Genomic DNA, 27,609 nt, shown 5'->3' with positions numbered 1-27,609 from the left:
ATTGGAGTGTGAGTGTGGATCAACAAGATCCTCAGGGATTGCAACCATACATGAATGGTGCCACACAGCTGCTATAACGTGAGTCCTAGCCATACCCACAAGCAGGACACAATCATGGACACACAGTGTGGGTGCCCGTTTGTCTGATTTATAGGTGAGGTGGTGGCAAACGTAGCATCAGTTTCATTGCGGGGCAACGGCAAGTTACAGATATTTCCTTCACAACAGGAAGTGCAGACCTGAAAGAAAGGAAGAGAAAAAAGAAAGATGATGAGAAGGCTCCCTGGAAAGAGGCAGGAGTTTTGAGGGTGAAGCCGTAGGACAAAAATCCAGTAGAAACTGCCCACTACCCAGGGTAGTCTCCAATCTCACATTTCTAAGGAATAGGCTTATGGATATATTGATGTACCTTTGTGGCCTAGAACATCATTAAGTTTGTGATTGTTTTTATTTGCACTTGAAACAAAAGCAAATTTTCAATTTGTATGTTTTCCTCCTTAACAAATATTGTACAGTTCTATGGGGGGAAAAAAAAAGATAGCAGCTGGAAGATGATGTAGTCAAAATGAAAACATCCCAGGTTAAATTTTAAGGGATATGGGTTCCAATTTTTACCTCCTTCTTCATGACTCGTTTATGGTTGTGGCATCTTCCTCTGCTTGGCTTCAGAGACACTGCCCATGAAGGATAGCTTGGGAAGTTGGCTCCTCCTTGATTAAAAAGGCTTGTTATGCCTGCTTGAGGGGCAGGGAAAGCCCTCACTCCCTGAGTATTCACAGTTAAAGTGGCATGGCAATAACCCACGCCATTTAAAACTGATTGCTGATGTTCATTAGAATGATTCGTAACACTTAAAGGGTTTTCATTTATGCAGTTATTCCTGCTTTATGCCACTCTACCCACCAGATCAAACGAAAGAAAGAAATTCACAGTTGTTGAGAGATTTGATTTCAGGCCATGGCTCCACAGGACAGACCAGTCCATGTGACTTAAACTGGAAGCTCCATAGAAATGTAGAATCTCAACCTTGGTACTTCAACTGTCACTCCAGACTTAAAGGAATGGGCACATCTACTTTAGCCAGACAACGAGGTGACACATATTTTACACAGTCATTTTCTTGCAGAGATTTGAGCTTTTGATTCCAGATTACATGGGCTGGGAAGATGTTCTATCGAGGAGACACTGGAAGTCACAAGTATTTTATTTCTATCTCTGTCTCTTACCAGTCATGGGACCTGAGCATATGCCATGCCATCTCCAATTTTCTGTTCTTTTTGGTAAAGAAGCCACAGGAATTCTGAAAGCCAAGCCAAGTTCAGCTGGTTGGAGGAGTCAGAGAGAAAGTCCTTCTTCATCTTTACAAACAAGGACAAGTAGGCAGATTGTTTAATTTTTTGTGTATTTGAGAACTGGCATGAGAACTGGATGTCCGCATGAAGACAAAGAATCCCTTAGATTGACAATGCTATTGCAGAGAATTTAAAGGAGTTGTGAACAGACACTAAACCAAGGCCAAGGTCTCATATGTTAAGATCACATGTGGAGCTATCTCTCTGATCAAGCAAGAGAGCAGGGTGTTCTTGTCTCCAGCTCTGAGTCAGGCTGCCTATCTCTGATTCTTTATTCCTTTAAAGCTGTCCCAAAGTACATTGAACTTCTGAATCCAAGCAGTAGCTAAGGTTTAAAGGGAACAAATCCACAAGGGTATGACTTTCTTGTCACTTATCAAATGACTTTGGAGCCATTTTCTCCAAACTAGCATGCAAATAAAGACATGAGCGCTCACTTTAGAAAAGCTACCAAAGCTAAACTGACTTGGCTCTCTGCAGTTGAAAGGACTGCAGGTGCACCTGCAACGCTTTACTGTGATGGACATAAATACTGGCAACTTCATTGTTTCCTTCTGAGTGAGGAAAGGTTTAGAACAATTTCCAATAACCTTTTGCAATATTTGCACAAAGCATAGTGATTGTCCTATAAATCTACATTCCTTAGAGCAACAGAAAAGGAAGCTTCTTTTCATTAAGGTATAGACAGTGAAAAGCTGTCCAACTTGGGCCCTAAAGCTCTGTCGTTAGTGTTGGGAGATAGCTGAGGTGGAGAAGAGCTGACTACACCATCCTGTTACAGGCAGCATGACCCAGACCTTGTGGCCTTCATGCTCGGAGTCTCTGCAGCCAGTGGACAAGCACTCTTCCAGCGACACGCAGCGCTTAGTGACAGACACACTGTTCCCCGTGACTTCCATCGTGTGCTGAGTGTAGCAGTATCGGGTCTCTGTCAACAGAGAGAACGTGTTTTAATGAGATGCCAACGATAGCGACACATGGCTTAAAAAGAGAACAACCCACGAATGAAAAGACATAACAGTCCAGATGTCTGCCTCAGCAGTGCTACCCAGTCCCAAAGCTCTCCCCATGGTAGATTCATTCTGCCAGAGTAGGAGGATGGTCTTCTAGGGAGGTCTCTCTGCTGATGACAATTCCCATAAAAGCAAGACCAGGGGCATCAGGTTCTGCCTCATTCACAATTTTTGGGAGGGATCATTTAGTAGTTAAGAGTCATCACAACTCTCATGAAGAGGGAAGGGTGAAGAAATTTAAAGGACTGAATGTTAAAAAAAGATGGCAGGTGACAATGGTCCTGACCAGGGGTGGGTTCCTCCGGGGGGGAGGGGAAACTACAGCAAAAACAGGTGTGTGTGTGTGTGTGTGTGTGTGTGTGTGTGTGTGTGTGTGTGTGTGTGTGTAACTCAGGTAAGACAGTGTGACGAAAAATGGATTCATTCTATCTGGAGACAAAACCTGTCCAAAAGACAAGTGCTCGCCTAAGCACACAGCCAGATGCCAGGATGCATCATGGTAGATGACTACTCCGACAGGGAGAATTTTTCAAAGTGAGGGAGCTTTGTCCTCACGAGGTTTCTGCCTATTCACAAGAGTAGGCAGAGGCCAGCATGCAAGGTACGACCAGTCCCTCTAGGTTTTCTGAATATGAAAACCTGAGATCACCTTCCAATCCTGTAGGGAATGGTTTTACTGGTGATTTAAAAACCAAACAGAAATGTTTTGGTCAGTATAAGTCTTTTTTTTTAATATAATTTTATTTTTTTATTATATTTTTGACAATCTTTACATAGCTAATTAGGGCAAAAATGTACAAGGGCTATGGGAAAGTGGGTAAGACTATTATTTCCATATTGTTTCTTTCATATATCTAAGGTAAAGGGGAATATTGAGGGAGAAGGCCCACCCAGTCTCCCACCAACCCCAGGTCTCAGATGTGAGGCATGCTCTGAGATCCTTGCTCAAGTAGTTTTGATAGTTCAATAGTTATGACTCGCTGCCAATCTCGCCACTCCAAGCACGATGAGGTCGTTGAAGAATCCACTGATTGACACAGTCCATCATAGAGTCTCCATTTGTTCAGTTTTTCGCTGCTAACATATAGCTGAGATAGTTGATTGACCTGTTCTGTCTTATCTCTTTTCTTGGTTAGGGTTCTGAGTCCAGCATTTTGATTGGGGAGATCTCCAAAGAAACTTTGTCTGAGGTGTTCTCAGACCAGATTCTTCTATGTGTAGCAAGTACAGGGTCCAGCACAGTACATCGCCATGATCAGCTAGTGGTTGCAATTGCTGGATTGGTTCTACTTTCAGCCCCGACTTTCACTGGAACCAATGGGTGTTGCAGTCCAGCCTGGTTCTGCCCAGCACCTGCTTGGCCCTCACATAAACCAATGCGAGCTGCAGCCTAGTCAGAGCGACCCACAATAACCCCCATCAGGCCCGGCTGTGCCCTTGTTTGCCCGTCTGTGTAGCAGACTAGTCCAGTCTGTTCCACATCCCATTTGGCTCTCATACATGTCGATGGGCATTGAAGCGTAGTTCCATCTAACCAGCTCAACTATCGAGCCTTCACGGCTGTTGTTGAGTGCCTTTCTGTCTAGCCACCCCAGCCCCATCCTAGTTTTTGTGCCCTCCCATGGCAGTGGTAACCCAGGACGGAGGAGCCCACTATTTCCCTCCCAGGCCACTCCCACTCCTGGATTATGCACTCTCCAGGTAGTTCTGTGGTTTATCTTGACAGAATTAGCCCCTAGTGCCAGCTTCTGCCAGCTGATGCTGAGGCTAAGCCCAAACAACCCTCACCCACTCTAATTGTAGATTGCACCAGTAGGAATAATCAGCCCAGCCTGGCTTTTGCCTGATCTGGTCCCCATGAGGCACACAGGTGTTGTAGCCCTGCCTAGTCTGGTTGGCCCCCATGCCAGCTCATGCTCTCCAGTGGGAGTAGCTGTCCAGCAAGGGAGCTACCCTTTATTCCCCTGCCAGCTCTGCCCTCTCCCTTCCTGGTTCTCACGCATGCTGGATGGGTGCTGCAGTCACATCTGGTACAGGCAACCTCACCTTGGCATTCTGTATTGTGTACTGCTTTTGTCACAACTGAACCTGGCTTGACCCACACTGTTCTGGTGCTTTGATTTGCCAGTGGATGATGTGAACTGATTCAGCCTGGTCTGCCCTCGATCCATGCCAAATGCATGCCAGTGGGAAACTTTCCATGGCCTGTTCTGGGCTGTTTCCTATCATGCTTCTTGCGCTTACCTGCCGGGTCTGTGTCCTGCCAGAGGAGTTGCCCAGGCTGCTCCATCAGAACCCCTCTCAATGCCAGATTGGCACATACCAGGGGGCCCATTAGCCAGCCCTACTCAGTTCACCTCCTGTCCTAGTAGGAACAGTGGCTTTTCCTGGCTCGCCTTCAACTCAAGCTGGTTCTTGCTGTTGGATGTTTCAGCCCAGCCATACCTCGTTCATACCCACATATGGCTCACACATGGTTTAGTAGGGGTTGAGACCTAGCCTAGTCTGTCCCACATCTACCCTGGTCCTCCAGGACACCAGACGGTGTCGGGGTCTGGCCCGGCTCGGTGCATCCAGTTCCAGTCCACACTTGTGCCAAGGGAGAGTACAACCGTATCCTGATCAGAACGCAGCCCCCATTCCAGTCCATGTGCCCCTTGATGGGAACCTCAACCAAGTTAGGGTGTCTCCTTAGCTCCCCAACTGGGCCTGTTCCCAATCATAGATCACTTGCATGCCAGTGGTTGCTCTGACTCAGCTTGGCTCATCCCACAAGCTGATCTGACCTCTGCCTTAGACACTGTGGCTTAGCATCCTTGACTCAGGCCAACCAGTAGGTGCAACAGCCTAGCTCTGCATGACCTGTACTCCATCCTGGTTTCTAGTTTCACTTGTAGGCTAAGGTTTGCTCAGTCCTGCCAAGTACAACCCGTTCCATTGCCAATTCACACATTAGCCAGCCGTTGGAGCTACTTTGCTCAGCTTTTCCGGCCCCCAGGTCTGGACCACATGTTCACCAGTGGGAGCTATGACTCGCCATGGGAGTTTCCCAAGTTCCTCCACTTGATCCACTCCCCAACCCAGTTCTCATACATGCCCTTGGGTTTTATGCCAGTGCTCAGTGCAGTCTGGCCTTCCATTTGGCCTTGTATGAGCTGGTGAATGTTGCAGCCCAGCCCACCCCACGCCCTAGTCAGGATGCACATTCAGGTGCTGTTGCTTTGACCAGTCCAGACTGTTGTGGGTTCCTTTACCTGTGATTGAAGGTAAGCTCCTTGGTCACATATAGCTTAGTCCATCACCACCCCAACTCTTAAGCTAACCAGTGGGGCTAGAATTTCCACAAGGTTTGGCCCACAAACCCCCCACAGAATCTACTCCCAGATATGGTTCTCGAATGCTAGTTAATGTCATGACCCTGCCTACTGTGACCCCTCTGATTCATCATTATGTCAGGTAATAGGACAATCCCTGAGCCTTATCTTTTGCATGGACTGGTGTTTGGTGCTTAGCATTGTTAAGTGATTACAAGTGCTTCAGAGGAAGAGTTACTGTCATTGGGAATCTTAAGGATTGATTCTCATCCCAAAAACACTGTGGGTTCAAATGGAGCTTCCTCAGCAGTGATTCAAAGAACCCAAACCCCAGAGCTCCCCAGACAGACGGCCAGCAGGTGGAGCCTCGCATGAAATGGCACGCTGGCGGCCCGAGGATAACCCACCACGTGCATGTGGTGGCTGGAGCCGGGATCCAAGCAAGATGCCCCATCCTGAGGCCCACCAGCAGCTGGGAGGCTGCTGGAAGTTTAAACCCCCAGGCCCAAGGTCAAGTCCCTCTCCAATCCTGTCCACTGCTTAATGAGAGCGGCAGGTGGGCCCCAAAACCTGGGCCCGCCCAACCCAGTTTTGGAGACTTATCCTAAAGGGAGCAGTCCCAGGAGCCCAGACAGGCCCGGAGACAGCTCACCATGTGTACGTGGTGGCTGGAGCTGGGATCTGAACAAGATGCCCCGTCCTGAGGCCCACCAGCTTCTGGGAGGCTGCTGGCGAGTATAATTCTTTAAGGTCCTCAGGCACTGTTCAGCATCCTAATCCTGTGGTTTAGGAGAAGGCTCCTGCTCCACTTCCACAGTAAAAAAAGATGAATAGTTCTTGAGGTATGTCACAGAGCTGTTTTTCATGCATAACTTGGATGCAACTTTGCATGCTTTATACATTCTTGGTATTTAGTTGCTAATATGGAATTATGACCTTCTATCATATTATTTATTAGGCAATAAAAATCCTTCCCCTGCCTTACCAGATTCTTTCATGACTTTGGCAGCTTTTAGCCAAGATACTATGAAGACAGCTTAGGAATCCCATGTCCTGAGAAAGAGCATGGGCAGCTCACACAGACACATCCTGGGAGTGGTGGAAATGGAGGGCATAGTGATCTTTGGACACGCCCTCTGAACAGAACCCCCACATCGCTCTGGGCCTTCTAAGAGGTAGTTGCATTCCCCCAGGTGCAGGCTTCCCCCCGCCCTGCAGAGCTCTTCCCCACACTGCTCTTCCCCCAGATGCTGCTGCTTGGACCCCAGTGCTGGACATCCCCAGCTTGTTCAGGATCTTTCTAGGCGAGAAAAAGCACATAAAAATCCTTGAGGGCTTTACACTGATTCTTCCCAAGCCCAGGAATAGTTACAATTTGGGAAGTAATTTTTTCTGTTTTTCTCAATGATGAGGAAGGGGCAGTGTCTTCAGGTAATACTTTTCCTTCAAGCCTTTGGCAGGTGTTGATAACCAGAGGCCAATGGCCTGAGAGATTGTCCACATCTTCTGAGGAGGACTGGCTCCCTTCCTGGTAACAGATTGGACAGCCATCAGAGGTCTATCTTTCCCACCCTCACTCCAGCTTCAAATGCTCTAGAAAGCAATAATATCAGGAATGTTCTTATCTGTTGTCTCCTCTTCACACAATGAGGAGTGGCTGCCAGGGGTTTTATTGCTCCAAATGTAAATCTGAGCAGATAAGATCACACCCTTATGGAATAAGTAAATCACCACATGGCTTCAGGTTTGAAAATTGGGTTTGCTCCCTCAAGTAGTGAATTATCTCACTTTAAGTAAGCCTTAAAATAACAACTGGTGAACTTAACACAACTGCTCTTTGTTCATATTTTTTTGCTGTCTTTAGCAAACTCATTAATGTATTAATAGGGATCTCATTCCATGGAACAAATTACAGGTAACAATGAATGGAAATATCTTTTCAAAAAAATATGCAAAACTCTGGTACCTAATGAGTCAACTCTTGCTGTTTTGTGGGGAGAGAAAAGAGATCAGGGCTGCTGAGTGAGAACTCTCTCACATGGTGAGAATACCACTCTCACTTCCAGGAGCTGAATCCTCAGCTCTGAAGCCTCAATCCTTCCCAAGCATCCTTTCTTCTTCTTATCTATTGGAAGCCCCGGGTGAGCTGGGCAATATTCACATGCAGAAAAGTCCTGTGATGAAATAAGTTTTAGAAATGCTCAGATAAAGTTGAGCACATTTCTTTACTTGGGCAATTTCTGAGAGCCTCGGATATGTGTTGTGATCTTGCGATCTCCAAGGGCAGGTCGGAGCAGGCAGGCAGAATTCTCCAAGCAGAACTCAGTGGACCACATGTGGCTTATCACTGGGCTGCAGCAGTGATAAAAACCAAATTTCTGCCACAGAGCCTTGCTCTCACTGCATCTAGAATAATTCTTGGGTTAGTAATGAGGTTACATGAGAATCAGGCCTGTTGATAACTTCACACTAAAAGGATTTCAAAGGCCTTTATCTGAAAGATAAAAGAGATTTGAATTTCTACCAGGTTAGTTTCAGCCTCTAAAATCTCATATTCTGCAACTGTATGGTATTCCCAGAGGTTGTGAAACAAAGTCTTTTACTGTGGAGACTCACAGGCATTCAACTAGAACCAGAAATGGGAAAGACTTTAATCAGCTACAGAGAGACACAAAATATAATTTTCATGAAACATGCACACACAGTCTCTAACCTGATTCTGAAATTTTAAAATGTTCCAAAGGCAAAATGAAAAAATTTCATTTATTTGGCAATATCCCATTTGCAGTAGCAGAATATTGCATTTAAACAAAATATTCATAAGAAGATTTGAATTAAAATGTAATATTACATTGTTTAAAGAGATGGAAAAGCTAACCAATCTATTCTGATATTGAATACATGTATCAAATTACACACTGTGCCCCATAAACATGTGCAATTAAAATAGTAATAAAAATAAATATTTAAAAACACTTTTTTACATATTCATTTGATGGGCAAAGTGACAGAATAAAAGAGGCAGAGACAGATCTTCCATCTGCTGGTTCACTCCTCAAATGACCATAGTGACTAGAGCTGGCCCAGGCTAACTTCGTCCAGGTCTTCCATGTGAGTAAAAGGGACCCAGGCATTTGAGCTATTTCTTATTCCTGCCCGGTTATATTACCAGGGAACCAGCTCATAAACAAAGTAGGCAGGATTTGAACCCACACTCCAGCATGGGATACTGGAGTTGCAGCAGCATTTTAACACTCTGTACTACAATGTCAGTCCCTCAAAACAAATATTTTAGAAACAAGTGAGCCATTACAATGACTAACTCAATGTTGGCTTGTAATCTAAGGATTAAGATACTCACCTTCCGTCATTGGGTTCAATACTCAGCTTGACTCCTGAATCTGTCTTTCCATCACAGCAGACTTTGGGAGGTTGGCAATAATGGTTCTGGTCATCTATGTACGAAGTTTAGATTGCATTCTTGGCTTTCACCTCTGGTGTCTTAGTCCTAGCCCTTGCAGGCATTTGGGAGAGAATCACTAGATTTCTCTCTCTCTCTGCTTCAACCCTTCTCTCCCACACAAATAACAATTAAAATAAAAGGAGTTGAAAATACCTGACACTCAGGTAAAAAGGCTTTCTCAAAAATCAATTATTCTCTGGGCCCGGCGTGGTGGCGCAAGTGGTTAAGGTCCTCGCCTTGCATGCCCCGGGATCCCATATGGGCGCCGGTTCTATCCCGGCAGCCCCGCTTCCCTTCCAGCTCCCTGCCTGTGGCCTGGGAAAGCAGTGGAGGACAGCCCAAAGCTTTGGGACCCTGCACCCGCGTGGGAGACCCAGAAGAGGCTCCTGGCTTCGGATCGGCATAGTATCGGCAGTTGTGTTCACTTGAGGAGTGAATCATCGGACGGAAGATCTTCCTCTCTGTCTCTCCTCTCTGTATATCCGCCTTTCCAATAAAAAAAAATAAATAAAAATAAATCTTTTTAAAAAATTAATTATTCTCTGAAGCTTCACTATTCCTGGTTCTTTATAAAAAATATACAATTAACTTGCTACTAGACAATAAATCTTCAGATGCAAGAAAATCAATGGAAGGAAAGCATGTGTAATAATTATACTACCAATTACACTAGCAAATAAAGGGCTAGTGGCACCTGCCTGAGCATTCCCTGACTTTCAGAGACTCAGCTCTTCCATCTACTACATAACTGCCAGACAATGACCATTCCTTTAAGAGTTCATGAACTCATCCTTTCTCCATGTTTGAACTCACAGCATATCTTTGCAGCTATGGACTCAACTGTGTCTAATCTCTTCCAAGGGATTCCCTAAGCTGGACTTTAACGTTGTCTCTTTCTTTAGGCCCTCTCCTTCGCATCTGATCTCTTCTCTTCCTATTCTTTCCCTGCCCTGGATGTGAATATTCTCCCATGCTCCATCCTTGAACCTCATCCCATTCAAGCAACCTTGTGGAAACTTGGAAGCATCACCTCGTCGGCCGTGTGTCATGCCCTGCGCACTATCTTCCTCTCATTTGCCTCACGAGGGGTGGGTGTCGTGGTAGCAGAGATAGACTGCTGATTGTGTCAATCACATCCCCTATCACAGTGCTGTTTTAAATATCAGCTATTCTGCTTCTGTTCCAGCTCCTTGTTAATGTATCTATGGAAGCAGAAAATGATTCAAGTGCTTGGACCCCTGCCACCCTTATGGGAGACCTGGATGGAGTTCTGCATCCTTGGCTTTAGCGTTTCCCAGTCCTGAATGTTGGGATCTTTAGGAGAATGAACCATCAAATAGAAAAGCTGTCTGTCTCTTCCTCCTCTTCATCTCTGCTCCCCTTGGTTGTTCTCTCAATTGAATACAACCATTCTGTAAAGACAACAGAGCAGTTACCTGAAGCATTCTATATCCTCTGAGACATCACATTAAACCTTTTTGTCTATTCTTCAAAACCAAAACTTTGGTGAGCCAGCTGGGTCTGAGGACTATTAACTTTTTTTTACAAACTGCCCAATCTGCTTTCATTACTAAAAATTGTATCTTTTGAGATAATCCTAGATTCACATGCATTTTCAAGAACTAATACAGAGATCCCCACATACCCTTAAGGCAGTTTCCCCCAATGGTAACATCCTATAAAAGTATAGAGCAAAACCGCCAGCAGGATATTGACATCAGTATGTGGCAATTGCAAAAAGCTTATGGGAAAATGTAGTTAGCTTTGGGCCAACAGAATTTTTGAATCTGTACAGAATTTCCTCCTAATACACATTTTCATGAAGTTTTTTTTTTTGAAGACTCCTCATATGCTCAAGTTGTAGAATATTTACACGGTCTAAAGGATCACTTGTGCAGATATCTTTTATGGTCACATCCTCTTCCCTTCTGTCTCCACTCATTCCTTAACCTCTGGCATCCACTAATCTTTACTTCCTTTCTATAGCTATACCATTTTGAAAACTTAATACAAATGAAACCACATAATATGTAATAATTTTGGATTGGTCATATTGGCTCAGTCTAATTCACTGGAGAACCATCTGGATTATTCTATGTATCAACAGTTTAATTTTTATTGCTGAGCTGTATTCCATGGCATTGATGAACCAAAGTGCAGTAAACATCAGTGCAATTTTCATACAGAATGCCCACTTTGGAAATGTATTTGCTATGATCTACTTAAACAAGAAAGCATGCCTATAAATGTTATGAATCAGAAATTCCATCCCTGAATATTCAGGAGAGCTTCAAAAAATTATGAACATGTATATTATAAGAAAACTATTCATGGATCTCAAATTTTTCTTTCACCAAAACAAACATATCATTTAATTACATTTTCCCATGAACCTTTTGAACCCTTTAAATATCCAGCAGAAATGATAAATCTGATAATGCTCAGGGTTTTTCTATATAAACAAACACTACCACGTATAAAAAGGCTCATTATTGGTGGAATGAATAAATAAATAAAGATGGCATATAGTCACATAAAAATGAGATTGAATGGTCTACAGGCCCATTTAACAGTGTGAATAAATTTCACATAACACTGAATGGAAGTTAGACACTCAAGAGCACAACCTGTATGATTCCACTTATGTACAAGGCCAAAAAAGAGACAAGATAAATCCTCCTTATTGGAAATCAGGATGGTAACCACACTGGTTTGCTTGGGATGCACAGAAAGTTATCAGACTGAGAGATTCAAACAAAACTGGATAGTTCTGGATGCTGGAGTTCGAAATCAAACCACTAAAAAAACATATTCTCAGAAGAACATGGGCTTCTTCTGAGGCCTCTTTCCTTGGTTTGAGTATGTACATTTCTTTGTATCTTCCTGTGGCCTGCCCCCTGGGTCTGTTTGTGTTCAAGCCACCTCTATAAGGACAGTCAGACTGAATTAGTACTTACTCCAAAGACATCAATTCATTTTAATCACCTCTTTAGAAATTTAACCCCAAGCACCATCACATTCTCAGGTTCTAGAAGTTAGGACTTTAACACATGAACTTGAAGAGACATAAGTCAGTCTCTAAGAGTGGTCCTTTGTGGTGGAAAGTTACTGAAAACAGACAGGAGGGGGCATTTCTGAGCTGGTGGACATTGCTACTTTTTTTTTTTCAGCTGGGAACTGCTTATGTAGTATGTTCAGATTGCAAAAATCCAACTCAGCTGTCCATTCATCTGTATATTTGCTATTTCTCAAATTAAAAAGTCCAGTGGAATTGAAAGAAAAAAAATCCAAAATAAAAGAAAACAGACTTTGAAAATGATGGACTAAAAACTAGGCTGTTGATAAGCTGGATTAATCATTACTACATATTCACTGGCATGCAGGCATCAGATTCTTTAGGCTTTCTGGCTCCTATCAATGGTTCTCCATGGACTCCTTAAAAAGATGAGTTTTCTTCTCCTGTCAAATATAAGAAATCCCTCATGGTAGAAATTAAAGATTAATAAATGCTCTTCATTTTCATTGAGTCATTATTGATTTCCTTTACCCAGCGGTCAATACCTCTTGAGGCAGCTGCCCAACAGACAAGTCCTATTTTGTTTGTTCCAAAACAAACATCATGCTTCTTAAGGAAAAGTGACACCCTCACATGAGAAAACTCTTTTCACACAAATCAGTGAAATTCAGAAATCAATGTGCTCATTACCAGTTAACAGTGGCAAGACTTTGCGTCTTCATGGTACATAGAGCTAAAGTCTTGAAGGTCTATAACCTAAGTGTAAAATCACCTAAAGGAGATAAATGAAAAGGTTGTCTCAGCCAGGTTTTGTCCACATTTTTTTTTAAATAAAGAATAAAGAAGTTTTTCCTGAAAGTGTGTGACATGGGCATGACTTCAGCTGCTCTTGGGACTGTGTTGATGTTTCCTGCTTATGTCAGGAACCCTCAGACAATCCTGCTGGAAAGAGTCATCAAGGGACATATCTAGGCTTGTCTTCACTTTCATAGAAAAAGCGCTGAGCAACACAGAAGCTGGACTCGAAAGATTATGTGTCCTCTCTCTCAAGGCTTTCTTCTGATTCTATGTCAGTCATAATCTCAAGTGAAGGTTTTGCCTTGGAGGAAAGCATCTGTGTTTCATAATTAAGAAAGAGCATAATATCCTGGGCTTAGGTGTTCTCCACAAAACATGCCTCTTTAAAGTTGTAAAGTTTCTAACTTGACATATGCTTAAGAAACATTTATACAATCCCGATCTCAGGGGGTTGTTCTTCCTGTAGCACAGAGAATAGTTTCAATCAAAATCGCATGGGCTTGGTCCATGCCTGCAATGAAGGAATCACGACTGGTTAAGATCTGTACTACTGTAACAATGTGGATGAATTCAATGTGGGGGGAGGATTTGAGGAGGGGTTGGGGGAATCCCAGAGCCTATGAAACTGTCATAAAGTGAAATAAATGTAGTTTTTTTTTTAAAAAAATCATGTGGCTTGGGACCTGCGGCACTCAATTCATGTTTGACCTCACCAGTTCCTACAACTAGTCCCTCATAGAATATGATTTTCTCATTCAAGAAAATTGAGCAGATTTACAATGAGCATTTGATGAAATTAACATTATTGAAAAGAAACTGCACAGGGACAAAAGACTAAATGGAGTTCCAGCAAGTGAAGCAAAAAGGGTTGGTTGAGCAAGGCATCTTTTTTTTTTTTTTTTTTTTAAAGATTTATTTTTATTATTTTTTTTTCATTGGAAAGGCGGATATACAGAGAGGAGAGACAGAGAGGAAGATCTTTCGTCCGATGATTCACTCCCCAAGTGAGCCGCAACGGGCCGATACTATGCCGATCCGAAGCCAGGAGCCTCTTCTGGGTCTCCCACGTGGGTGCAGGGTCCCAAAGCTTTGGGCCGTCCTCAACTGCTTTCCCGGGCCACAGGCAGGGAGCTGGAAGGGAAGCGGGGCTGCCGGGATTAGAACCGGCGCCCATATGGGATCCCGGGCGTGCAAGGCGAGGACTTAACCACTTGCGCCACCGCGCCGGGCCCTGAGCAAGGCATCTTAAATGACTACTTCTAGGAAGAGAGAACGGTGCCAAAATCTTTGTACACCAGAGGCAAAAATAAACGTCATGGAGGAGGAAGGACTTAGTAGCACTTTCTGAAAGAGAGGAACAGAGCAGAAGCTGATGCCCCATTGCCTCAGGAATGAGTCCAGCCAGGGCAGGGCTTTCTTGACATTTTCAAGCAAATAGTGGTTCACAAGACTATTGAGTCTGTAAGCATCAGCCACTAAGATATACCATAGCATTCTCTTTCCAACATTAGTGAGACTGAATAGACCTTTCAAAAACTTTTGAACTTCATCTGGTCCCTAAGCAATCTGATGTGAGAGTTTATCCCATAAAGATCAGATAAAATGTTTATGAGTATTTTTTCACTTTCAATCAATTCTTTTCTCATCATGTGACACAAGCAAAGCCCTCAGTTTCTTGAATGAAGATACTCAAGACTTTAAGCCCTAGTCTCTCAACCAACTTCCCCTAGCTTCAATCACCAACTTATTGGAGTAGCCCAACTGACCCTTCAAGACTCTAATCACCAGACTCACAAGGCCACTTTGATGACCAGTGTTGTCTTGAAGGGTTTGTTTACAAGAATTCTATATCTGGGGCAGAAAGAACCACTTGCCTGTGGCCCCCCATGTACTAAAGCACACTTGGCCATCATAAATATTCCTTGGAGCATATAGTTTTGGGCACAAAACTGAAACTCAGACATGAGATGAACAGGTTTTCAGACCAGATAACCACTATCATTTTAACATCATTATCATCCGGAGGGAGGCCAACATGCAGTTGTTCTAGCCTTTGTTCCCCTCATCCCTGACTTCTCCTTTCTTGTGGCCTGCTTAAAAACCCCAAAACAGCCTCCTTCAGCAGGGAGCAGTTCTTGAGATTCAGTAGTCTGCTACCGCCTCATCTGTTGACAAGTCAAAATTTCTCTTTCCTTGAACTTCAAACCTTGTCCTCATTTTGACCTGACTAGATACAGACCAAACTTTTGATAACATGATGAATAAAATCAAGCTAAATGGGTCACAAAAACAAACACAAAATCAAGACTATCTCAGAAAATCAGTATGTCTTCCTATCATAGCTTCTGAGCTGTCCACTAAAACTGTTCCAATTAATGATAAACAGAATAAGCAAATCTGAGGTTACTGGATGGATTTTTATGCTAACATAATAATAAAATGACTGTATTGTCCATTGCTAGAAAAACCTGCAGGAAGACCAGAGGGAAGAACAGAAGATTCTTGGGAAATAAGAAAGGTGGAGCAGGTGGCTCTATATAAGATGTTCTGAAGTTATAGCTTACAGTTCCCACCCACTACCTGCTACTCAAGGTTACAAAAAAAAAAAAACAACCCCAACTTGATTCCATCATTTGGCTCTGAGTATTCTCTAATGCAAACAGGTCAGTAACCCCAGGTCAGGTGTCTTCCTATCCCCTGCTTGCACCTGAGGGCTCCTTGCTCCATGCCTTTGTTCTTAGTGGCATCCTGAAAAGGGTGCTTTTCTCAATGTCCTAAATCCATTCCCAGTATTCAGAATAGTGATGATGGATGGTGCTGAAGGGTAATTAGAATAAGCTTATCAAAAATTAGAAAAAAATATTGTGGACTTCCAAGTGGGTAAGGCGACTGCTGAGGCTCAAGTCAACCAAGACTCTATTCATGCTGTGAAAACACCCTTCTGTCTGATCCATGGATTTAGCATGGCATTTCAACAAACTTGAACTGTAACTCAGAAAATACCTGCTGCAAACTATAAGAGGAATAAATGTGCAGCCACTGTAAGAAAATGATCTACCTCCTCATTATCTGAATGACCAAGAACCCAACTGTTTTGCCTCTCTGTGCATATAAATAGTACTGGATAATGGGAATGTAGTAGATCTTGATAACCAGCCTTTTTGGTGTTTTTTTTCAATGTACTGATAACCATGACACACATACGTCTTGTTTAGTCTGACTCAATGCATTTACTAGCCCTATAAGAAAAGTACAAGACTTATAACCAATAGGATCTTGTGAAGCAGCCAATACACACAGTTCTAGACTGAGGCACTCACTTTGGCTTTGGGAAGAAACTCTTTGATCTTCTAAAAAGCAAACAAGCAAGTAAGTAAGCAAATCTATTTCCAGTTGCAAGGCTTCCATCTACCTCAGCACACAAAGCTTTCCTTAGCCACTTACGCCACAGTTAGCCCTTCTCCCCTTCAACTCCCACAGCACTTAAATCAAATGCTTCCACCAAGAGGTCCATTTGACCCTCACGTTTGTCCTGTCGTCTCTGACAGTGATCTGTTCAGATCCTACCTCCTTGACTAAACTGCTTGAGCCTGAAAGGAGAAACCAGATTCCTATCTTTCACTATGTAATCCTCCAAGGGCCTGACACAGTTGCTCTGTATCTTGAGCTTCAATGCTTACCTTTCTCTTGATCTCTATACATTTAAAGACACACAGAGGAAAATGGAGGGTGTGAAGAGGAAAAAGGATAAGAGTGTAAAAGACCATTCTGGAATACTTTTAGGACTCTGTATTTTTGGCCTCAAAAGAAAGCATCAGGGTTGAATTTGTTTTCCTTGAGTGGCATCCAGCAGAGGGCTTCTGATCACTTGCTTCTTCTTTGCGACAGGAATAGACGTGTCCAAGCACACTTCAACAAGTTCATGGAAAATAAGTGCACTGTTTTCATTTCATGTTTCTCATGAACTTTCTGAAGTACGCTTGTATCATTAGACATAGACTGAGCCTCTGTGGAATATATCCCAGCACCCGCAGCCCTCCTTTGCTTGACATCATCTTGGCTAACACATCTCAGAGCTAAGTCATTGCCAAAGGAAGAATAGTCACATTCTGTCGTGGACTGAGCAGGCTCCATCCCTCCAAGAATCTACGCACAAATGTGTACATATGTACAAAAAGAGTTGGGGCCTTTAAGTGGTGGTGAAGTTATGATGGCAGATCTCTCAGGAATGGAACTAGGACCCTTATTAAAACCACTGAAGGAGTGGGCTCATTCTCTTCTTCTGCCCTCTGTGCTCTATGTGAGGTACTGACAAAGTGTCATCTTAGATGCAGAGAGATGAAGTGCCCCTTATGTAATGAGCCTGATGGCCTCTTGATCTCAAACATCCCAGACTCCAAAAGCGTGAAAAATGAATTTTAAGGGTTTATGAATCACTGAGTCTAGGCACAAATTTAGATGCTTCCTGTACACTAACTGACCTGTGGCAAGAGTTTCAAAAGCTAATAGGCCAGTAGGAATCAGGTTACTAGAGGTATAAATGGATTGTGTTGCTTTTGTTTAGAGCCACTGTTGACAATAATTCCCAAACTTGGCTGCACATGATAACCACCTGGGGAGCTTTGTAAACTACTTCTGCTTAGTTACACCCCATGCCAGTTAAATATGAATCTTTGAGCATGAATCCAGGCTCCAGTGGTTTCAAACTCTACCAGGTGATTTCAATGTGCAGCTATGCTTGAGAAGCAAATGTGCAGTTGGGTGCATCTGGAATGTAAACTTTCATCCTGTAGGTGCCATCTTAGGAAACAATGCTTTGGAAAGGAACGGTGACATCAGTAGGCAACCTGAACAGGATTTTACTCTGATTAGTATGGTGGTTGGTGCCTAAGCCATTTCAGTGCGTCTCCATTTTTTCTCTGCTCTGTGATCCTTGGGACTCCATTAACAGCTCTACCTAAAATTGAAACCAAAGGAATCTAGAAATGGCAACACCACACTTCCCTGTGAAGTGGGTAGAGGGGTCCCCAGTGCTTCTCGCCTTCAAGTGCTCATTGTAATCACCTAGGATATTTTAACATAGAAAAGCAAGATCTTGATTGCTGAGATGCTTGTTTTCAAGGTATGCAGAGCTGTGGTTCTTGATTGGTAGTCTCCAGACCAGCAGCCTCTGCATTGTCTGGGAATGTTGTACAAGTGCAAATCCTTTGGGCCCATCTCAGAGCCACTGGGGGAGTTAAGGGGTGGGGTAGCAGAAGACATCTGTTTAATAACCTTCCAGGAAAGGCAAATCACACTGAAACTGGAGAACCACTGACTTTAGCACTGTTTTTCTGTGACTCGGAAGCATTTCACAGTGCTTCCACTGGTCCAACTCCCATGTTGAGATTCTGGCATAAACTGTCCAGGCTTGCATGCCTGATATCTACCTTTTCATTGTGGTATCTATGTCTCTTAATTCAACAGTGCACCATTCCTTGGGTGGGAGCTCTGGCCTCACTGTGGGAAGTGCTGAATTTGCTGTTGGTGTGACCAGTCATTTGAACAACAGAATTCAATTAGCAGCAAGGCACACTGACCATGCATTCAAAACTGCCCTGTCCTCATATAGCCCCAGCAAAAGAAGCAAATTTTCACCAAAATAAAATAGCCAATTAACAGTGACTCCACAGCTAAATATACCCATCCTTTTTATTCCATAGGATAAAAGAGATTTGAACTTGATGGTTCTTCATTTTAAAATGGACCTTTGGGTCAAAACTTCTTGCTTCAATCATGCTTCTATCTCATCCTTCAAAGAGAACTTAATAGTTTAAGAACTTCAGAGTTTTCATTTGTGCAATGATGACATTTAGAATTCAAGCTTTCAGGCAATACCAGGATAGAAGTCTCCGGCAAAATATGCAATAAGTGGAATCTTTATATGAGTATTGATTCATTCTTTACATGAAAGAGGCTACTATGTAGCAACTAATCCTTCAAAGGATGGTAAACAGGCAGCCATTCTCTTTCTGATCTACATTTGGCTGGGCCTAGGGGGAAGCAGCACTTACTTCCTATAGAGCTCTAAAGATATTTCATGAGAAAAGGGGTAATCCTATGGGTCAGTTTATGCCTCTGAGAGTCTTTGATGATAAATTATTAGTGCGATAAAAGAAAAAGTTCTACTAGTAGCCTTAGAGAAGAGGAGCAGTTAAGATTGCAAGCATGCACGAAGGTCTACAGGGCTGTTGTTCCCTTGTGGCTAGCTCCAGGACCCCAATCTGACTGAGAGCTTACCTCGAGGGCAATAGATGTCCGGCGCCCATCGGTTGCATTCATAATTGTCAGCTGCCTTTTCACAGGTGAAACATTTAAATCCTCCAGGATATGGTGTGGCTACAAAGGGGATCAAGAGAAAAGACTTTTCAGACTGAACACAGAAACCCATAGACCTTTTCAGACTTTTAAAAGTATTCTCAGGAGAACCCATCAGTTTCCAAACAACAACAGCAAAACTAACCATTTAGCGTCTACATAACAGAAAAATTTCATCCTTGGGTTTTCCTCTGCTAATAGAGAAACACCTGTCTTTATTGCAAAATCTGTAATCAAATGCCCACAAGAACATTAGTTCCATGGGCACAAACCTAAAGACCAGCCAAATGTCCTTCAGGATGGAGTGGTTGCACAGTGACATAGTCACACTATGGAATTCCAGTCATCAAGGGAAAGGAATGGACTCTTCATATACTGAACAACTCAGATATATTTCCAGATAATTGTTCTAAATGAAAGAGCCAATTCCACAAGTTTATATACCAAATGGTATTATGTACATAAAGAAAAATAAACAAACAACAAAAAAATTTTTTTGCCAAAGGTTAGGAATGATTCGTGTGTGTGTGAAATTCTAGCAAGTTCCTCTCTTTGCTACCAACTCTCCATGTCCTCTGGAGAGACTGTCCACCAGGTCCTCGTATTCTTCATTCAAGTGTGAAGGTGCCACAGGTGCGCCACACACTGGATGGTACCCAGCACTCCCAGGCCCTTTGCCAGTGGACAGACAACGATCAACAGAAGTCTCTGTCCTGTTCACCAATGTGCTTTTAATTGCTTCTTTGCTCTAATCATGTGCTTGTCTTACTATTTAGAGTTCTGCTTTCCATAAACAAACTTTAGGTTTTTTTTTTTTAATTTGTGAAATTACCTGGCCTATTTGAAAGATGCAGACACTCAAACACTTCATCTACAGAAACCAACTGCTCTCCTTGCAGATGGCTGAGCCTGCATTATCCCACTGGTGGAAATAATCATCTCAGGGTAAATTGCTTTGCCCACATGGAACCAATTAAGTATGTTATCCAAAATAAATGAAGGAGGAGGCAGCAGCTTAAGGCCAGAATTATGGGCCAGATATAACTTTGATTTTCACCTTGTCCACAATAGCTGCTCCTCCATGCATTTGCTTATAATACGTCACATTGCTCACTGTGACAAAATACAGTATGATCAACAGTCATAAACTGTCTAAAAAAGATGAGTAACTGCACTTTTACATGGGACCATTTGAGAGTTCTATGTCCCTCCAAGTGGCTAGTGATGCACAGTCATAAAAGGAATAGAGCAAATGCATGGGCCCTCGTAGAAAATGATAGCGAGCAGTTGCTACACAGACATCCAATCACCTCATTCCAACGAAGAAACTTATCTCTGAAGAAAATACTTGTCTGTCATATAACTACGATGAAACCAGTCCTTTTAGAAACACACAAATATTGTGACCCATCAAACAGTTTGTGGAAAATGGAATGAAAGGCCAACTTTATTTGGTTAAAAAAATTGAAACCCATGTGTACCCAGGGCCTTCAAAAACTTACTGGAAAACGTGGGTTATGAAAAAATGTGCAAGGATTTCATTTTTTTGCATCAAAAAAGTTATCTTTTAATTGTATCTTTCTATCAGGTTTTTGAAGTACTTTCATCTGTCTTCACATCTCACTATTTCAGAAAGTAGGTGATGCTGGAATGGAAAAGATCACATTTAATGAAGTACACATCTAAGGAATTTAACGCAAGAGAATTCGCAATTTTCAAACCTATTTAACATTCTTGTAGCTGTCTTAATTAGCTATTTTTTAGAAATATCCTCAGAAAAACCATTCAAAGTTTTTTCAGCAAATTGTCTTGATTGTGTACATTTTAAAATAGCTTGCCTGTTATTGTTAAACTATATATTGTTAAACTATATTGTTACTATATAAACAATTTTAAAATATGAAACTTGAAAAAACAGCTTGTAAATGAGGTTTTGGGGGTAAAAAGGATTTGTCAATGAACAGTATTTCTCAAAAAAAAAAAAAATCATCATAGTCACCAAGGTTTATGACTGCAAGCTAAGTACATTACTTCATTTCATATGATTAATTCTTCTGAGCATCCAATTTTATCTGTCTGTCACTGCAGCCAGTAAAAAAAATTGGCTGGAATGTTGCATTGGTTATTCCTGGAAACTTTCCCATCAAAGAGATAAATTAAGAACTTTGAATGAAGATTGACGATCCAACTGTTCCAAGAACAAACTGGGAATCTACCACTAATAAGCTGCAGTGTTCCCAAACTTGGATTATTTAATAGACTTTTCAAAATGATCTTGTGCAAGAATAGTGACATACTAAATTTAATACTGCCACTTCTTACATAAGTAAGCTCAGATTCTGAAATTAACCCAAAGTATTCATATCAAAGCTTACACACAAGTACAAGCTTACACACTGAGACTAATTAACCTTTAGTTTAAACCATTTGTCTCTGAATGAGTTTGTCAGCACATATTATTGGCAATTAACCAAATGATCTCATTTGGGTGAGCCTTATTTTAAAATCTGAAGCCGCATGTCTGTGTACATTCACAATAGCTACAGTATAATTTGCTTATAGGAATATTTATGACCACATGACAGGTGGTACTGGCCAGTGAATAATCACACTCTGATAAGTGATAAATCTCTGCAAACATACTCAGCTTTAAGTGGCTAATTGTAGCACAATGCCAAGTAAAAGGTTAAATTCTTCCTTCTGGAAATATTTAGCCTAACATGGAGGCTACAAATGAAAAATGATCTCCACTAGCTTGTTAATTGATACTACATCTGATAAAGAGATCTTTTTTTTAAAGGACAGAAAGAGTTTTGTAAAAGATGTGCCATTTTCTTCTTTGTTACTTCAAAGCACTGCAGAGCAAGCAGAGTTTTGCAACTCGTGGCCTCAGCTGTGAATGAATCTAATTTGGCTCTTGATCACAGAGTTAATAAGCTTAGTCCTCTATATTTCAGGACCTAAGTCCTTGGTCCCTCAAGACAAGGTGATTGTAAAGAAAAAAAAAGTGCCCAGTTACTTCCTGTAAAATAATCTGTCCATTAACTCTCACGGTCAGCCGTAGTTCAGCCTACCATAATTCATTTGTAAGGGTATCAGAAAAGATTTCGTCTTTGTTTCCATCTCTTGGAGCTTTTGCCTGGACAAAGGCCTTCAGTTTTGAAAACGTGGTGAGAACAGACTTGCCTTGAAACATATGCAGACTTGCCTTGAAATGTATGCATCAAAAAATCTTTTTTCTCTTCTTGCCAAATTAATTTATATTGCTTCTGGAAAGCATACATGAACATAAAGTATTTAGAAATCTAATAAATTTATTTCTCAGTCCACTTGGCAACAAAAACTTGCCAATCAGTTTTGATAAGAACATATTTCTGACACAAATGCTATTTTTCTGGTACCTATCTTAAAAAGTCCCTTTACTCTCATACGCTTAGATAGTTTATGGTTGAGTATATATTTAGTTGGTTTTCTTTCTGAGAATGACCAAGTCAAGCCCCCTGTATGGATTTAGCACTTTGGTGCACTTGATTAAAAAAAAAAAAAAACCTCAAAACATGCAAATGGAGAAAACTGGAAAAGTTTCTATTCTAAGAGAAATAGAGTCCAAGGGCGGTTTGTGTTCCTTTAGTTTGCTAAAGCCTAGTATCTGATGTACTAATTGGCAACTAAATAATAGCCCCATTTTTCCAAATGATAACTCTTGTTTAGAAGGTTTATACTAGACATCAGTGTCTTAGTCACAATTTGGAAAGAAATTCATCATTTTTACCTGAAAAAAAGGTAGAAAAAAAACCATATATAAATTATATTGACGATAGTGTCTCAAGTTTGAAAGCCATAAAACTATTTCTTTGAAAGGCTTAAGAACTTTAAAGATGAGAGAATAAGACAGCAGAGATTAGTCACGGGGGGTTGAATTTTCTCAATCTGGGTTCCAATCTCACTGCAGTTATTATCAATGATATGTGTTCCTGAACCAAGGGAAATGAGTTCATGTTTGTCTTGGGTAGAAAACTTGTATACCTTCTCCCACTTCGATTACTACATTTCTCCTTAAACAGTCTGAGCTTCTCTATGTAACGTTAATTGAAGCTGGCTCATGCACTGACCCCAAGGAAAGTTGTTTGTGCCTTTGTCTACAAAGTGACGTGATTATATAAATAATTCAACATCATACTAGTCCAGTGCATGCCTCATATATTTTTTATGGTTTATGTTCAACAGAAACCTGTCTCTTTGTGGAAGATCATGCAATCTAAACATAGTTTAGTGCTCAAGGGCACAGGACCATGCTATTTAAACAATCGAAGTGCAAAAATAAACATAACCACCAACCTCTAAAATAGCTGAGAGAATTGGAGAGCTAACTCAGATTTCAAGTGGCAGAACAAAGTCTTGGCCAAGTAGGAGACAACCATGGTAACTTCAGTAAGAATTTATCCTTTCCATGATCCATGATGGTAACCCTGTAGGTCAGAACTTGCAGATCTGGCTCCAGCAGGTGACACAGTGGGTGAACGCACCACCCACAAGCCCAGCATCCTTTATGCATACAGGTTTGTGACCCAGCTGCTCCACTTCTCATCCAGCTCCATGTGAAAGGATTGGGAAAAGCAGCAGAAGATAACTCTGCAACTAGCTAGGGCTCTGCAACTCATTTGGGAGACCAAGAAGAAGCTCCTGACTCCTGGTTTCAACATGGTCCAGCCCTTGCTATTGTAGCCATTTGCGGAATGAACCAGCAGACAAATATTTCTTTCTCTCCATCTTCTTTCTCCCTCTCTTTCTCTTCGTGTATGTGTGTGTGTGTCTCCTAATTTTTCTGGAACTTTGATTTTCAACTAGAAAGAAAAGACAGATTTTCTCAGGTGGAACAATCACCTACTTCTCACTAAAGTTTAGGCAGAACTTCCTTCTCTGTATTTCAAAATCATAATTGAAAATGCTACAAATGCAATCTTCTGTTATTTGTGGTGAGTTCCTTCCAAGCAGGCCGTGGTTCAAAAGTTCATGGAAAATATGTAAAATGAAAACTCTGCATGGGTTCTAAACTTCTTCGGCAACAACATACATTTTTTTTTAAAAGTCCCCTATTCCACAACCTTTCTGAAGTACCTTCATTTTAATGAACACTGGTTACACAAGCAGAACCCTGTCAACTGCTTCCAAAGAGCAACTTCTGTGGCCCAACACCCTTCAAAGACCCCAATCTGAAATCAACTTTCCAAAATGAGGCCTGCTCAACTTGGACGAGAAGCACCACCCTACTAAAGTGGAAGCTGGGTTTTGTCTTGGTTTGTTTGAATCCAGTGACCTCCTGCCTCCTTCCTACTCCAGGTAAGCAACCACAGAGAAGGATAACAGTGGACCTGCCTCACAGCAGTGACTACTAGACCTCTCCCAGTTCTCAAAGAATGGCACAGAAGCCAAAATCTTAGCCATCAACCCTAAGAGCTGGAAGTCTAATGGATAAAAGAACAAATGCATCTAGAAAAACATAGCAAGTATCCCAGAGATTATCAAAGCAAGAAGTACCAAAAGAAGAGCAGATAGGTAAGTTTTCCATACAGTTGTCCTGAAGACATCAGATTGTACTGGTGAGAGAATCTTCAGGAATAAATCCACACACATTCTATGTTGCCCATCAAAGGCATATTTAGGGGCTGACATATGGCTTAGCGGTTGAGATGATGGATAAAGTGCCCACATGCCTCAAGAAAGTTCTATACCTTGCTCTGGTTCCTGACTTCCTCAGGCAACAGGCTATGGCTCAGGAATCAACATCCTTCTGACACAGACAAGGAGCTAGCTAGCAAGGAAGACTGGAGGTCGCTAGCCCCTCCCAACAATCTTATCTGCTCTACCCAAACCTTGCCCTTTTTTTGGTGCAAAAAACCACTGTTTCCACAAAACTGCTGCTCAGAATTGATGGCAGCCAAAAATAACCAATATAGAAGTCAAATGTGTCCCAGTAGTGACCTTCAGATAATTGTAACAGCATTTTAGCAAAATTAGCATGGCTGACACTCCTGCTCCTATCATGTACCTAGTGGCAGAATATGTCCAAGATTTCCCAGAAAGGGCAAGAATTTTGATATCAGTCAAATCCTGCCCCCAAACTCTGCTCCTATGAATATTCAATTAAACCTCACCCCCAGAACTGACTTGCTATGCCTCCAGAACATATAGAATGACAGCCCTGAACCTCATTGAGTATAATTCATCTTTGTACTCTTTTGCGGTATAGGCAAAAGAATCTTATTCCTCTGCTAATCTTCTTTTTCAAAGATGTATTTATTTTTACTGAAAAGGCAGATATACTAAAAGGAAGAGAGACAGAGAATAAGATCTTCCATCCGATGATTCACTCCCCAAGTGACCACAATGACTGGAGCTGAGCCAATCCGAAGCCTGCCGCCAGGAGCTCTTCCAGGTCTCCCACGTGGGTGCAGGGTCCCAAGGCTTTGGGCCATCCTCAGCTGGTTTCCCAGGCTACAAGCAGGGAGTTGGATGGGAAGCAGGGCTGCTGGGATTAGAACTGGTGCCCATATGGGATTCCGGAGCGTGAAAGGCGAAGACTTTAGCTGCTATGCTATCCCGCCAGGCCCCCTCTGCTAATCTTTACTACTTCTTGTCTTTCTTTGAATTGTGTCTTGTGTAGGAAATTAGAACTTGGCCCAGCCATCTCACGTTACTGCCTCTCCTATGGGATGCCAAGATTGAGGTTCTGGTTTCAGCCTGGCTTGGCAGGGGATCACTGCATACATTTGGGGAATGAACTAGTAGCTGAGAGTTTCTCTCACTCTCTCTCCCCCTAAACTAGAAAATCAAAATCAAAAGGAAAAGATTCCTCTAACATGTCTTCCAGTACAATATTTTATTTAATCTTTAGAAATCTAAAAAACTTAAGTCAAAAGGCTACAAAGCAACTGAACTAACTGGTTGCAAATCCAGGGTCAGGTGGATGCCCAACACCAGTGGGTCCCCTTTACCATCTGTAAACCAGAAGGTGTGGACATTCAAGATTTCAAAGAATCCCTGTCATGGCCCTCCTCTTGGTCGGTTCTATGATCCTCAAACGCAAGGCATTTTGCTCATGTACCTTTCATGCTAATCACAATGCCGGGCACACAATGGATGCTTCAATAATACTTGCTGAGCAGAACATTTCAGGAGGAATGGACCCCAGGCAACAGTTAAAGGTCAGAATGCATAAAAAATAGCCAGCTACCAATCTCAGCATGGGGTCTCACAAAAGATTCAAATAGAAATAAGAGAAGCAAGATCAATACAGAGATGGAAACCAGAAGAGCAAGATCAACCGCTATGTTTCCCCAAAATGGGACTCTTAGGGTAGCAGCAGCAGAAGTTGTAGGTAAGAGCAGAAATCCACAGCCCCAGGTACATGCAATTCAGAAACTCAAGGGTGGGGATCTGGACTTTTACACTACTGTGCACTCCCTAGATCATTCTTAAACACAGGAAATGAAAAAACACAGGGAGTAGGAAGTTGTGGAAGGCAATTAGGCTGGAACTGAAAATTAGATGCAAAGAGAGGAAGGCCAGCTATTATCTTACCGATGAAGGATTGATCTATTACAAACAATCCTCCCCATGGGACATGGCGGTCTACTTTGATGACTGAGGGCTGGCATGAGTAAGAGAGACGGACATTCAGAATTAGAATGATTGTGTGGGGAACAGAGAGAACACGTCTAACAGTAAGACTATATAAAACAAACCCTGCAAGAATGTCAGGATAACAGAGAAAGCATCTTTGGTTAACTGCTGTATCCCTCGGTTACATTGCAGGAGGCCTGCCCTGCACTGAAGGTGGTTTTCTCCAGGCTGTTTCTCCAAACTAGGTTTTATTCAAAGCAAATCGGTACCTCTGCAGCCAAGAAAACCAAAGGTCTTACTTGAAGGATGGAGGTAGATGATGTCTTTGACCGTGAAGTCTCGAGACTGAGCAGCTTTCAGGCAGTCGGCCAGCAGGCTCAGGAGCAGGAGCCAGGCCAGGGTGGGGCCAGGTTCCATGGCAGACCCAAGTGTCATTCATGCAGAAGGCCCGGGAGTGGGGACGCACACCTGAAACAGGAAGACAAATGCATGTCAGTGTCCAGCTCGAGGCAGCTTGGCTTAGTAGGGACCCTTGCTTAGTTTCCCGTGGGGATGAGATGGGCTGCAGAGGGCCCAGGAAGTGGGCACAGACAGAAACTTGGTCATCGGTCATTTTAGAGTACTCAGAGCATTCCAGCCCAAATCTCTTGTTAATCAGGCTGCTAAAGCTCCG

At 42.4% G+C, this 27,609-nt stretch overlaps 1 protein-coding gene across 1 annotated transcript; it reads right to left on the bottom strand.

Annotated features, from left to right (window-relative positions):
* On the bottom strand, positions 1-27,353 carry LYPD6 (LY6/PLAUR domain containing 6). The gene is made up of 4 exons (XM_040972015.1): positions 27,236-27,353; positions 19,236-19,334; positions 2,150-2,280; positions 1-239 (listed from the first exon to the last, which is right to left on the bottom strand). The coding sequence occupies exons 1-4, from the start codon at positions 27,351-27,353 to the stop codon at positions 72-74; spliced, it is 516 nt and encodes a 171-aa protein (XP_040827949.1). The 3' UTR covers positions 1-71.
* Positions 27,354-27,609: the final 256 nt, after the last annotated feature.

Source organism: Ochotona curzoniae, unplaced genomic scaffold, assembly GCF_017591425.1.
Source record: "Ochotona curzoniae isolate NIBS_2020 unplaced genomic scaffold, NIBS_Ocur_1.0 contig_2210, whole genome shotgun sequence".
Lineage (NCBI taxonomy): Eukaryota > Metazoa > Chordata > Mammalia > Lagomorpha > Ochotonidae > Ochotona > Ochotona curzoniae.
Note: the sequence above shows the minus strand (reverse complement) of the source record. Positions and strands in the feature narration are given on the sequence as shown.

Excerpts from the sequence above, each read along its gene's own strand:
- LYPD6 (XM_040972015.1), bottom strand. The coding sequence starts at position 27,353 with ATGGAACCTGGCCCCACCCTGGCCTGGCTCCTGCTCCTGAGCCTGCTG. Across the intron at positions 2,281-19,235 it reads GGACATCTATTGCCCTCGAG|AGACCCGATACTGCTACACT; the intron begins GTAAGCTCTCAG and ends CTCTGTTGACAG. Across the intron at positions 240-2,149 it reads CCGAGCATGAAGGCCACAAG|GTCTGCACTTCCTGTTGTGA; the intron begins GTCTGGGTCATG and ends CCTTTCTTTCAG.